The 13,849-nt window shown below is 41.2% G+C and overlaps 1 protein-coding gene across 1 annotated transcript in view; it reads right to left on the bottom strand.

Moving 5' to 3' along the window:
- The window catches only part of eys (eyes shut homolog), a 203,562-nt gene that overhangs the window by 82,848 nt on the left and 106,865 nt on the right, over positions 1-13,849 (bottom strand). The window contains exons 29-34 of the mRNA XM_061039619.1: positions 9,606-9,777; positions 9,191-9,269; positions 8,554-8,753; positions 3,281-3,405; positions 2,585-2,709; positions 935-1,148 (exon numbers count right to left, since the gene is read on the bottom strand). Of these exons, the coding sequence (XP_060895602.1) occupies positions 935-1,148; positions 2,585-2,709; positions 3,281-3,405; positions 8,554-8,753; positions 9,191-9,269; positions 9,606-9,777 (915 nt within the window). The remainder of the gene's footprint in view (positions 1-934; positions 1,149-2,584; positions 2,710-3,280; positions 3,406-8,553; positions 8,754-9,190; positions 9,270-9,605; positions 9,778-13,849) is intronic.

Here is a 13,849-nt window from a genome sequence, read left to right as displayed (position 1 = left end):
AGCACCTGTGTGTCCAATCAGACTCAAAGCTGATCGTTTGCTCTTACTCACATTGTTCCTTTTTTTCTAGATCCTTGCTTGTGTTGTTCTTACTCTCTGATGTACGTCGCTTTGGATAAAAGCATCTGCTAAGTGAATTGTAGAATTGGCTTTCTACACCAAGTGGACGCCGGGCAAGAAAACGACAACTGCGCTGCGTCGCCAAGATACTTTTGTGCCACGTGTACAATAAGGCCCCGAGTCTTTCAGCCACTCAAGGTGGGTTACACTCCTCGCCGTCATTCCCCCCATTCACACACTAACGACGGCACCATCTAAAGGCTCATCATTATCCGACACACTGATACACCGCAGGCGATGTCTTAGGGAGCAATTTGGAGTTCAGTTTCATGACAAAGGAGAGCTGAACATGCACACTGCAGGAGCTGGTTATCAAACCAACAATCCTCTAATTAGCAAACAGCCCACCTCCTGAGCCAGCATGCTCGACTGTTTAAAAAGAGAAGCTAAAAAAAAAACACATCTTCTCCTTGTTAGACTTCACTTAAAAGTGTACCTGGTTTTATTAAAATAAAGTTAGTCCATGTCTACTAATTCTTCAGTTTCCTATTATATATATTCACAGGTGTTATTATCCTTATGTTGTGCATCTCTTTTTGTTATTGTTTCTTTGTCATGCTGTGTACTCTCTCTCCATATTTATGTAAAGTGAATGTATTTTCCTTATTCTGCTGCACTCCGAGCTGTTTTTTTTGTGAGAATGTCCTCTATGAATAAAGTTTATTTTCATACAAGATACTTGATATTATAGCTCCTAGATAAATGTAGCAGGGAAGACATGGAGCCTCTGAAATCAAGATAAGGAAAATAAAGGAATAAAGTGGATATATTGTGCAGAGCGTGCACCTACATGCCCGCACAGTGTGTTGTGTACCTGCAGATTGCTCAGCTGTCAGAGCCGGGCTGAGTGTTGGCGCCGGAGCTCTAGGTGTGGAGCCGCGAGTGATGTTCTTGAGCACGGTCGCCAAGGGAACAGCCTCGGTAACGGGAGGCAGGCAGCTGACCTTGTTGATGCCATCTACACAGGAAAACGCCTCTGGACATGGACTCAACAGGCAGTCGTCATAGTTGTGCTCGCAGTTCCTCCCCTGGGTACGTAAAATAAACAACCTTTAGATGTGTGGCGTAATTCTGTGATAAAATGCTTCGCAGGACTAAATGTTAACAGCTTGAATAATAAAAAAAAGGAACATTTAGTAGGGAACATGGCATTGCATAACGACAACACGGTTTTTCTAAGCTTCAAAACCAAATAATGAAGGTTGTACTGACCTTTTTTGGTGCAACATAAAATTCAAAAACACATTTTTTCCCAAAGTAACTTTGAGAGTGGTGAAAACTGGTTATTTAACTTGGTAGTTGTACAAAAAAAGGTTCTATTTATCAATAATAAGATTTAATTTGAATGTCTAACAAACATAGAAAACCTCTCACACAAACAGAAACAATAAAAACATACCCTGCCCACAACAGACTTCCAACAGACCATTATTGATTGACTGATTGAAATTTGATTTTCAGACAAAGACTGAAATTTGTCTTGCATCAAAGCAGCGCCATTTGACAATTAGGCACAAGTAGACACTTAGTTTACAACGATGATATTGAAGAAATAAACCATTATTTCTCCTCTGTTCATCAATAATTATCAAGGTTGCAGTTTTTTATTAATTTTTTATAATTAATTTATAAACGTTCGTGTGGCAATTAAAACACAAAATTTGGAGTGCTGTCCTTATCATTTTTCTTGTTCAAATATTTTTTGGGGATTCAGCACCCAGTTGTTTTTGTTGAAAGTGAGTTGAGAATGTTTTTTGTCTAAAATGAAACCTATCATTGCCGGTGAATTTGGTTGCTGTTACTGCCAAACCCCGCTCTTACAAGGGAAGATGGATTGTAGACTTTCCGAGAAGGAACATATCACCTCCTGTACTCTACAGAGTTTATTGAATTAGAGCTAAAATGCCTGCCTCTGCACCCCGGTGCTTTTACTGCGAAATGCTGCTTGCCCAACAAGTGATTTACTTGCTGCTATTTTGAAGACAGTGGTGATATCACAACAGTTTCACACCGGTACAGGTATGTGTATAGATGTGTATACTGTATATGTATGTATGTGAGCTTGTTCTATAAGCATGTTCTCTATATATATGTTGTGTATTTTATATTGAAGGCCTTTTCAGGGCTACGAATGCTGTGGTGAAGTACATTGAAAAAATGTTCAGTTTCCATGTATACTGCATCTGTACCTGCCAAATAAAACAAGAAAATAAAGATGACAAAACCTATGATCAAATCCAGCACAGCTACAATTTAATCTCAATCATTTTCTTTTCATGACGGTGGGAAATCAAAACCGTAATTGAGACAGCCCTGACAGTGTATATAACAGCTGTACAGGGTTTCTACTCTATTCTATTCTACTCTAATAATAGGCGAATAAACAGATGAAGATGCAAGAGGATAAAGGTGAGTAAAAAAATAGAAAGAGACAGATACGGGGAATAAGGTGGGGGAGCCTCACCACAAATCCAGGACGACAGAAACAGGTGTAGCCGTAGCCCGGATCATTCTGAATGCAGATCCCCTGGTTGCAGGGCTGAGGAAGGCACTCATTAATGTCATCCTCACAGTGAAGGCCTGTCCAACCTGCCAGGAACAAAAGCCCACAGAGTGCCGTGGTGAGCCCCGGCTCTCCCACTTCCACCCTCTGAAGTGAATATCAATCAGATTCTCCTACATTGATTTGCTTCTTTTTTTGGGTTCTCACACACATACAAAGACAAGAAAAGGCTTTCACTAAAGAGTAACGACGAGCACATACATTTTAATGAGCTCGGGCTGTATCGTCTTTTTTTGTACTGTACGACTACAAATTTGTCCCTGGAGAATAAAGTGGACGACTTCTGAATGAAGGTATGCAGGCATTACGGCACCCTTTAGTGACACTCATGTGGCCCCTTTCAATCTGATGGAAGCATTAACATGGTTTACATATGGTAAAGTGTACTCGACCACATCTAGGCCACAGTAAATTAATATATGGTGCTTGTTCACAAAATGTCCCACCATCCAGGCTGTATCTCAGAGATCTTGTTCATGAGTCACAAAGGTTTTTCTTTAACAGGTCTTAGAAAGAAGAAAGAAAAAAAAAAAGGTGCTTTGGCTGCCTCGTCTCAAAGCAGAACTGAGAGACTCGCAGGATGTCTGAGTGACTCACCTGACCTGCAGTGGCAGACGTAGCTATTAATAAGATCTTGGCAAATGGCTCCGTTGAGGCAGGGCGCCGAGCAACATTCGTTAACATCCACTTCACAGAAGTCCCCCATGAAACCTGGTGGACAGCTAAGAAAACACATCATACTTTAAGAGTGTGCAGGCTGTCTCACAGTGCTGTCACACTGCCTTCGTGTGGCTCTGACACTCTGTACCTGGAAGAAATGTTTTTATTTTTTCATCAAGAAATGCTACAACTCTTTTTAAGACAGTTCTGGCTTCTAGTGTCAAAGTATATTTTTGTTTTTCTGACACAGCAGTGGAATCAGAAATGGACATGACAAACTTAAGATTGGGTTCAAGTAAAACTGATTTGATTAGGTGTAGTACTTGGAATTGGTCTTTGTCTCAAGACCGGCCTCGAGACCACTTTATGAAGGTCTCTGTCTCATCTCAAAATAAAAAGCATTTTTACTCGATCTTGTCTCCGTCTTGGACTGGTCGGACTCAGAAATTTTAAATCAAGACCGGTCAAGACCACCACCACTGATAGGCTATTTTCCCACATCAACACTGTGATTAGAAGGAAAACACAAATAAAAAAACAAATAACTCCCGGTTACAGCTGCAACCTTCCCGGTGTTATGGTCTTGATGATTTTTCAGTGATATTGAGATAGATAGATAGATAGATATACTTTATTGTCTGTCCCAACAGAGACAGAAATTCTCCTTTGACAAGGCTCGAACAATAAACACAACTTAAATTAAAAACAGAAAGTGCAGTACATTAAAAGAGGACTTAAAGAATGGTTATTGCAGAGGGAATGAAGGATTTTTTTGTAGATGTTTTTCTGGGCCAGAGGGACTTTGTAGCGTCTGCCTGATGGCAGTAACCGGAAGAAGTGGTGGAGGGGGTCCGAGGGGTCCTCTGTGATCAGGGTGGCTCTCCTGATTACAGAGCGATTATACAGTTCAGAGAGGGTAGTCTGTGGTGAACCGATCATTTTGCTGGCCTGATTAACGATGCGGGAGAGTTTGGTTTCGTCTTTGGTGGTGAGGGAGTTGTACCAGGATGAGATGTTAAAAGTGAGGATGGATTCAATAAGTGATCGGTAAACCAGAGTTAAAATATGTTTGCTGACATTATGGTCTTGGTCTTGACTCGGTCTTGATCCCAAAATGTCTTTGCCTTGTCTTGGTCTCGGAGCACTCCGGTCTCGGGTATGTCTTGGTCTCAGTTAGTGTGGTCTTGACTACAACACTACTTAAGTGTGTTTCATTCATGCACCAAATCACATTTACCTTGGGGCTAAATGTTAATATGATCAAACCTAAATTTCACAAGATGACGTCTATAAATTAGGAAATACATTTCATTTCAAGACACTCAACAAGTACAGCTTTTTTTTTTACCTGGTTCAGCATCAATCATTGTATAAATGACAAAAAAACACTCCTGAAAACTCAAGTTAAGGCTCCAGACCACACTCTTCACATCAAAAACTTCATATTATTTTCCCTCTTATTGGATGGGAAGATCAAAAAAGAATGGATTAATCCAGCAGTGCATTAAATCCGCAGGTGAACCAAGGGGAAAACACTTAGCAATGGTGATGGTTTTTCCTGTTTTGGGGTCGATCATTTGCACAGGAACAATCCTAAACCTTTAGCAAAAGAGAGGCACTGCTCAGTTCTGCAGATGTCACACCCACTGGCTTCATGTTTTTGTAGAAGAGCAATCATTTTCCAGATGGACAAAGAGCGTGATCATGCAGCAAAGCTACCTGGGGCCAAAGGATGCACAGGGTCTGCTGGCTTGCATGGATTTCCCATACAGAGTCACCAGACCTGCAAACCCGCTGAACGTCTTTGGGAACATGTGACATCATAAAAAAGAGACACAAACGCTCACATTTATGGAACCACACTATTTCATGTTTCTAAATTACTAACTAAGTCTTTCAACATTTTATTGGAGAACCTCTGTTGTTGAGATCTAGAAGTTGCAGCCGATTGAACCTTAATCTGAAACATTAGAAAATGTGTAAAAAAGTGTTTCATGAATAACCCTCCCAGCTGACCACCACAGCAGAGTGAAAGTGGAACAAGTTCAGGATTGAAAGTGTACCGCTTCACACATAACATGCAGACAGAACAACACTCTAGTATTTCATGTATGGTAGATGTGGGCTGGCCAAGAAACCGTTGCATGACTGATTTTACATTTTAGGCCATTAGTCAACGTGCGAGCCTGACCACACCAAATCGACTCATGTGGAAAAATGTGTCGAGGTAGAAAACATGCCTGCTTCTAAAAAGAAAATCTAATAATGTGATGTCTGTGATGTAAATACATAGGGCTGGCTCCTCCAACAAAAAACATAAAATTAGAAACAGCAAACAGAAATGAACTTTAAAGTAGAACTACACGGACTGACACTGGACTTGTGATATTATATATTTACTCCCCATAAGGTTTGCGTTACATTTCAGTCTGAATATGACTTTAAGACAGCTCTTACCACCCCAATCCTCTATAATAAGACCAGATATGTATTTATCAAATTGTTTAAAGGAAGAAAATAGCAGAAATCCAATATATTCTATGTAAATGTCTCTCTGAGTCATGACTGATTGAGAAGTGCGAGTCCTGCTGGCTGTGTTGTTGTCGGAGCTGTGTTAACATGGACAGCAGGCTCCTCCCGTTGAGTATAAATGCTGTTTTAGTCAAGGACTATAGAAAATACTTACTGCTTAATTGGATGTCATGTTAGTGTTTTTAGATCACGGTCATTGTCTGTAAATTAACAAGCAATGTGAAGCTAGAAGCTAACTAAAGTGTGCTGACATTAGCCTGCTAACACAACAATGCAGGCAATGGGAAATTGCAGAGCGACTGAGACACACATGGTTTAGGAGGAGAAAAGACAGATTGAACAACATGTTTCTTCATGAACTTCACAAATAAACCTGTGGCTTGCACCTGTGTTACTCATACGTCATCTATGCTCTTTGTTACCTTTAGTCTACATGACCAGCCCTGTGATAGTAACTTCTGATATAATGAAAGCTCACCGTCTTGAGCTGCCTTGTGACTCACACAACACTTCACATGTGCACTGCAGGGTGAGCAGCTGAAAGTATGAAATCAGCGGGACATCCTCTCTGCTAACCTCTATGCAGCGACATCATACATGGACAAGCACCACGCTGCTGATAGCGGGAATACACTCGTTTTAAATCTGAAATGAAGCATATGCCTCGGGCGTCATGCTGGCGTATCTGTGTAGCCGCTCCATTTTTACATGCAGGGGGCTTGCACAGTGGTCAGCTTTGACTACTGATGGTGATATCAGACTGACTTTTGTAGCAGATTAGTCATAGAAACGATAAAACTGGCCGTTTTGATTTTCTTCGAGCAACACAAAGTGGCAACATGTTGTGCTCCAGGTGACTCGACTGACATCACACACCCTTTGCGCATGTGCACCTTGCAATCCCGATGGTGAAAGGATGCATTGTTCAGCCCTAAACTATTAATTTTATTCACTCAATTGTCCCGTGCTCTCCACTTATTATCTTATTGTCCATGGATAACAATGCAGGATTTGTGATAATAAGTTAATTTCAGTTGTTTTCTCGAGATCTCAACTTTTTTTTTCCTCCTTTCTCTGGATAACAAAGCCAAAGTAAAAAAGTCACACTTAGCTGGACTTATTTCTGAGGATCGATATAACTACTGTCACTCCTCCAGATGCTCTGAGTAGAGCCCTAGCAACGGTGCGCTCTTCTTCTTATTTCTTTTTTTTTTCTTTGGGTTTTTTCCACACACAATCACTTGGGGTTTAATGTGCAATTTCAGCAAAAGCATCTCCTTTTCTGTTAACTTCACACAATGCACAATCATCATGCAGACCAGCAAGACGCATTGTTTCGATGAATGTGTGTGTGATCACTAAGATTTTTCCTAGCACGCTTTTGTCTGCTAATGCACATTTTAAACTACATTATCTTTCTGTGAAATGAAAATGAGCCTGCAATAAAGAAAAACACAGTTAAATCTGTGCCAAGGCAGTCGGCCGCCCAGTTCATCAATATGTAACACAGTTAAGAGCAGCAAAACCTATTTGGAGTTTGTAGCAGTGTGGGATACATTAAATCACGACACTGAGCGTACAGCAGCACATCAGCACAAGGTTAGACAATGTAATTAACTGTAAGGCATCCAGGGAGCGGCCGTGTCAAAGCTGCACACTTTTACTACATACACCTTGTATTCAGACACACTTCATCACTCAGGGGGAGCATGGCAGCAATTAGAATGTAATGATTCACCTGCAACTGACGTAGACGAGGGCAGCTGTATGTGATCACACGCACACTGTTTGCTGTAGCTGCAGTCTTTTGAGACCTGATGTAGTTCAGACGAGCAACATGGTACTCATAGTACAAGTGCTTTTTAACAGGGACTGGTCCGGCTGAATTGTTAGACTTCTAATAGAAGAGAATATTTCTACTGATATCCCAAAATGACAGAAAAGAGCTATGTCTATATTTAGTTAAAAATGTTCAAATAATGAAGAACATTCACAAAATAATAAGTAAGTAATCCTTATTAATGACCGAGGGCCAGATCCAAAACTGCTGCGGCCATACGTGTGCAAATAAGAGAAAAAAGAGAGCGGGGAATCCATAAAGCATGCGCAAAGGGTGAGAGGCCCACAAACTGCTTATCCTCAAAGAACAGTTTTGTTTTTTTAACTAAAAGCGGCCACAATCCATTCTTGAATCAGGCCCTTAGTATAAAATAATGAATTAGTGTTTTTAAACAAATAGCAATAACCCCAAAGCAGTTAGCTCCTAATGTTCTATTTTTTAACTCTTTGTAAAGCACTTTAAATTGCTCTATGTATCAATGGTGCTTTATAATTTAACTTCCTTTTTTTTTTTACAACATTATGAAAAACTTTCTCAAAGTGTGGAGTCAGTGTCTAAAAATAAAAGGAAATTATTTTAAACCAGTAAAACATTTGTGTCTTAAGATATTGAAAAATAAACTTTGAGGAGGAATACTTTGTTCATACATCATCCCTAAAACTAAAGTAGCCCAGTCAGAGAACAACTAGGTGTTTTAGGTCAAACTCACTACTCACTACTACTATCCAACTATAGGGAGCTCTCAGTAGGGTCATGTTTTTCCAATGAACTCTAAATCTTCCCCGATGATTCATACATCAGAACAATGACTTAGAGACTTCCTATTGGACCAACTCACCTGCATGTGAAGTTGGATCCTTCACCGTCCATGCAGGTGGCTCCATTGAAACACAGCGAGACGTTAAAAGCGGCCTCTCTGCAGACGTCTACGTCGGTCTCGCAAGTTTTCCCGGTGTATCCATCCTGACAGAAGCATGCATATTTATCAATGAGGTCCACACATGAGCCGCTATTCAAACAGGGGCCCGATGCACAGTCCTGTGGAGGAAGAGAGGTACAGCTAAAGTAAGTCACTGCTCCAAAAAAAAAGAAATATCCCCACAGAGACGGTAATAAAATAGCTTTTAAAATGCTTAATAGGTGGTTAAAAGTGGATAATGAATTCTTGGTAGTTAAAAGCAGAAGATCCGATTATGCATTTAACAAAGACTCGGTAAGCAACTCAATGTTTTATCTCTGGAGTCCAGCACAGGCTGCGGTCTAAATCAATTAGGTTGTAGACTAAGCAATTTCTTTTAATCAGGTATTTGTACAATGCTTACATGATCCTGCTAGTTCAATTGACTTCTCTTGTTGAAAAAATCCATAGCATTAGTGATACCAAAGGCCACACAAAGATTATAGACTTCCCCCCTGCCATTGCTCTTGAACACCCTGCAGGTTTTTTCTCGTTATTAATTACCAGGTGTACTCACATCAATGTTTGTTTCACATCTGCTGCCGGTCCATCCAGACTCACAGAGACACGAGTATGAGTATATTCCATCCTCACAGCTGAGAAGAACACAACACATGAGGTGATACATTGATTTGTGACATTTAAACTAGGTGTGAAATCAAAAAACATCCATATGCTCTTCTTTTACTGTATGGTTAATGCAGAAACCTCAGTGAGAGACAGTCTTTTGACTGAGTGAGTATTTCCCCTTAAACAGCATTGATGACTATAATTGAGAGCAATGAGTCGACCTGTAAGTGCATTACATTATCTCCTCTCCAACATGCGGCATATGTCTCCACTCTCTTGCACTGGCAAGGAGTGTAATTAAAAATAATTCCATGCCATTTCTGCACAATTTGCAGTTTTAAATGACAGAGAAGAATGTGTACCTCCCGTGGAGACAAGGCGCTGACATGCATTCATCAATGTTGGTTTCACAGTGGAGCCCGGCGAAGCCAACAGGACACAAGCAGTGGAATCGATTAGGAGCGTCAATACAGCTCCCCCTATTTTGGCATGGGTCTGAAAAGCACTCGTCGATGTCGACGTCACACCGTGCCCCTGGGGGGAAGAAGCATACTCAAGTAGAACATCACAAACAAACATGTCTTCTTAGTGCTTCAGTGCTCAAGCTGAGATACAAGTTATGAGAGAGCCCACATTCTCTGGCCTTGGATTTAAACAGACAAGCACCTTTGAGTTTTATTTTCTTTGTATGAAGGATTTTTTTGGGGGGACTTTAAACGCCTTTATTGGAGACACAGGACAGTAGATAGCAGGGATGGGCAACTTTGGTCACAGCAAGGACCACATTCGTTTAATTCTCACTGCCGGTGGGCCAAATTGTAGTATAAAAAAATGATTACAGTCAATTATGTCTCAAATTTAACTCAACATATACCAGTGATCAAATATTATTATGGACATATTTCTGGTTTTCGTGATTTCATGGCAGATTTTGTCATGTTTTCCAATTAATTGATATGTAACAATTGACCTGAGGGCCACTTTGAGGGTTGATGGGGGCCGCATGTGGCCACCGGACCACCCACCCCTGGTGTATAGAGTTGGAAACTTGAGAGAGTGTGAGTGGTGAACGACACGCGGTAAAGGAGCTACAGGTCGGATTCAAACCATCCACTCAGAGGTTGAATGTGCAACATTTGACACATAAATACACTAAAAATCCAGTTTATCCTCTGACTGTCTACAATGAGTGAGAAGCTCGAGTCCCGCCAGTTGTACTGTTGTCGTAGCCGTGTTTACATGGATGGGACGGCCTTCACATAAGTGCGTCTTCAGATCAGGGTCATTCTGTGTCAATTCATGTTCAATATGAAGCTATGAGTTAACCAAAGTGTGCTAACGTTAGCCTGCTAACACAACAATGCAGGACACAGGCAATTGCAGCTCGAGAAAATGACAATTTTGTCCGCTGCTTGGGAGGTCTGTGAAGCGAGGGATAAGTTTAAAATCGCTGTAAAACAAAGCAAGAAAAACAAAAACATTCTGAATATCCATTTAAAACATTTGACTGAAACCTACATAGAACACCAGCGGGGTTCTTGCAGAGGAAAAAACTGCAGTGATCATATTGTCCAGAAAAGGCCGCCTCAGCAGCATGACATGTTTTCCCTCTCTGTTCTCTCTCTTTGGAAACCTTTGATAGAAAGTGATCACAGGCTGACAGCCGGGATAAACACGAGCCTGCTGTGTGGATATAACCAGCATTGCATTACAGGATGTCTGCGGTCCCTCTGTAGAGTGAGTTCACCTCGAGTCACCTCTTTTCTCACCAATGATCCTCCTGGTACTGACTACGTACCTTCATGCTCCTTTAAAAATAGAGTTAGCTGTGACAGAAAAGGATTCAAAGTAGCTTCACTCTAACCTCATAATTCTGTTTGACGCTTCATTAATTATTACATTTGGAAACGTCCTTTAGATTCATGCTGGCATTTTACTTTAATGATCAGCAGCCACATAAACAGCAACTTGATCAAAGAATGAAGCAGAAATGTCGTCTCCCACCGGGAGTTTCAGCTGAGTTTTAAAGCTCTTATTTTAACAAAATATCAAGTGAACTTCAGTGAATGGTAATTTGGATTTAAGAGGCTGAATAGATTTATTTTTAATTGGGAGAGTAGGATAGAAAATTAAGAACTGGAATGAATTGTTCTATGTTGTGTTGTAGTACTCGAAATTGTCCACTCGAGACCACTTTTGGGATTTTTTGGGGCCTTAACATAGTTGTATTACTCAAGACCGTTCTCGAGACCACTTTTTGAAGGTCTGGGAATCGAAAACATTTCTACTTTCTACTACTTTCTACCACCACTGATCGGCTATTTTTCCTCTTCTTTACTCTTCTTTACTCTTCTTTACTCTGATTAGAATGAAAAAAAGAACAAAAAACTTTCATTAATTTGTAGTTAGATTTTTATCCCTCGGATACGGACAGAACCTTTATGGTGTTACAGTCTAAAGCCCCGTTTCCACCAAGCGGTCTGGTTCAGTTCGGTTCGGTACGATACCCATTTATTGGCATTTCCACCGTCTGTTGGGAATGGTACCAAAATAAGGGATCCGTACCGTCCTACTTTTTTGGTACCCTTTTGTTGGGGTGCAAAGGGTACTGATCTGACCCTAAAGGGTCCCTTTTGTTTACTGTGTCCCTGTTCTTCCGGGACGTTGAACTTAATTAATAGCGGACTACACTGTGTTGAGCTGCTATGATGTCACACTATGACATAGCTGACGCGGCGTTCTCCATCTGGCTTACACTCCGCTTACCAAATAAGGGGACGGTCGGCTGTGGAAACACAAGCAAGATCAGGGTTTACCGTACAGAACTGAACTGGACTGCTTGGTGGAAACTGGGCTCAAGAGAGTGACACCCCCACTGCACACATGATGATGATTTTTCATTGATATTTATGGTCTTGGTCTTGGTCTCGCCCTGCCTTGGTCTTGGTCTTGACTTGATCTTGTTCTTGGTCTTGATCTCGCCCTGCCTTGGTCTTGACTCGGTGTTGGTGTTGGTGTTGGTGTTGGTGTTGGTCTTGGTCTTGGTCTTGGTCTTGGTCTTGGTTTCGCCCTGCCTTGGTCTTGGTCTTGGTCTCGCCCTGCCTTGGTCTTGGTCTTGGTCTTGGTCTTGGTCTTGGTCTCGCCCTGCCTTCGTCTTGGTCTTGCCCTGCCTTCGTCTTGGTCTTGACTCAGTCTTGGTCTTGGTCTTGGTCTTGGTCTCGCCCTGCCTTGGTCTTGGTCTTGACTCGGTCTTGATCCCTAAATGTATTTGGTCTTGTCTTGGTAAATAGTTGACCACTTTAACCTCCTGAATGGACTCAGTGAATTGCAGCACTTCACGTATGTAGAAGTTAATCACATATTGAATAATGTTTATTCTTACAGCTGTGAAAACTCTATGAACACATCCCTCAACACAGACTCTACTGCCCCACTGTGATGACTCCTGCTCTCCTTAAATCAACTCATTTGTCCTCTGAACATCATCCACATAAGAGATAAGTCTGTAGGTTCTAAAATTAGTCTTAAATAAGTGAGGGAGTTGATGGTATTCATTATTTATGCTGACTTTACAAAAATAGCAACAACAAGCAGAAGACAGAAGAAACGAAAAGGAGGGGAGAGTTCAAGCTGTGAAGAAATCACCAGACATCAGGAGCTGACAGAATGAGTCTCCCTGCCGCCAACAAATCACCTCACAACATAGACAAACACACTGACGAGTGCTTAGAGTATTCTAAATTATAGCAGGTACTTCTTCAGATATCTCATATTACACTCATTTTCACCTTTCATTTTGTCAATCTGTGAAACCTATAGAGTAGCTTTATATGATTTGCAGCTCAAAAAACTCCTCATTTATCTGATACTGACGTCAATAAAATCACTTCATCTCATCCTCCGCTCTCCAGTGCTGGGAGAAGAGAGTCTATATAAGAGGTTCTTGGCTTAATATCGCGTGATTTTTACGTCATGTACTCCCTCCTGAGACTACCCCCCCCCCCCCCCCCCATCCGACAGGGATGGCCTCCTGCTGTAGATTGCATGAGGAAACAAGCAAGTCAAGAAGATTTCAGAGACAGCCTGCCTTCATTTAAAAAAAAAAAAAAAATAGGTAAATGGACTTTAACTTCTAGTTATTTTCTAGTCTTCTGACTACTCGAAGCACTTTCACACCGAAATTTCCACCTACACATTTCCACACTGATGGCAGAGGTTGCAATGTAAAGCATCCGTCATAAGTAACTAATCCATTCCTACACATTCATACACCACCGCTGAAGCAGCGGGAGCAACTTGGGGTTGAGTGTCTTGCCCAAGGACACATCCACAGCCGCCCCTGGGTTAAAAAGCTGAGGGATTTCCAGAAGTTCAGAGATGAAAAGGCTGAACCAATCTGTTATCATTTTGTCAGCTTTAAATCTAAAAGCAGCAGGAGCTTTTTCATCACCTCCTGAAAGAGAATTCTAAAAAAAACTAGAGCTGAAAAATTTAAAGTCCATGACTGAAAAGGGCTTTAAAAAAATAAAACCTCCAAATCAAAAGAGAAAGTTGCACCAGACAAGAACTATGGGTAATGCAATGCAACAGTGTGACGAGGGAAATG

This window comes from Labrus mixtus, chromosome 6, assembly GCF_963584025.1.
Source record: "Labrus mixtus chromosome 6, fLabMix1.1, whole genome shotgun sequence".
Taxonomy (NCBI): Eukaryota; Metazoa; Chordata; class Actinopteri; order Labriformes; family Labridae; genus Labrus; species Labrus mixtus.
The sequence above is the reverse complement of the archived record's forward strand: the minus strand, read 5'-3'. Positions and strand labels throughout refer to the sequence as shown.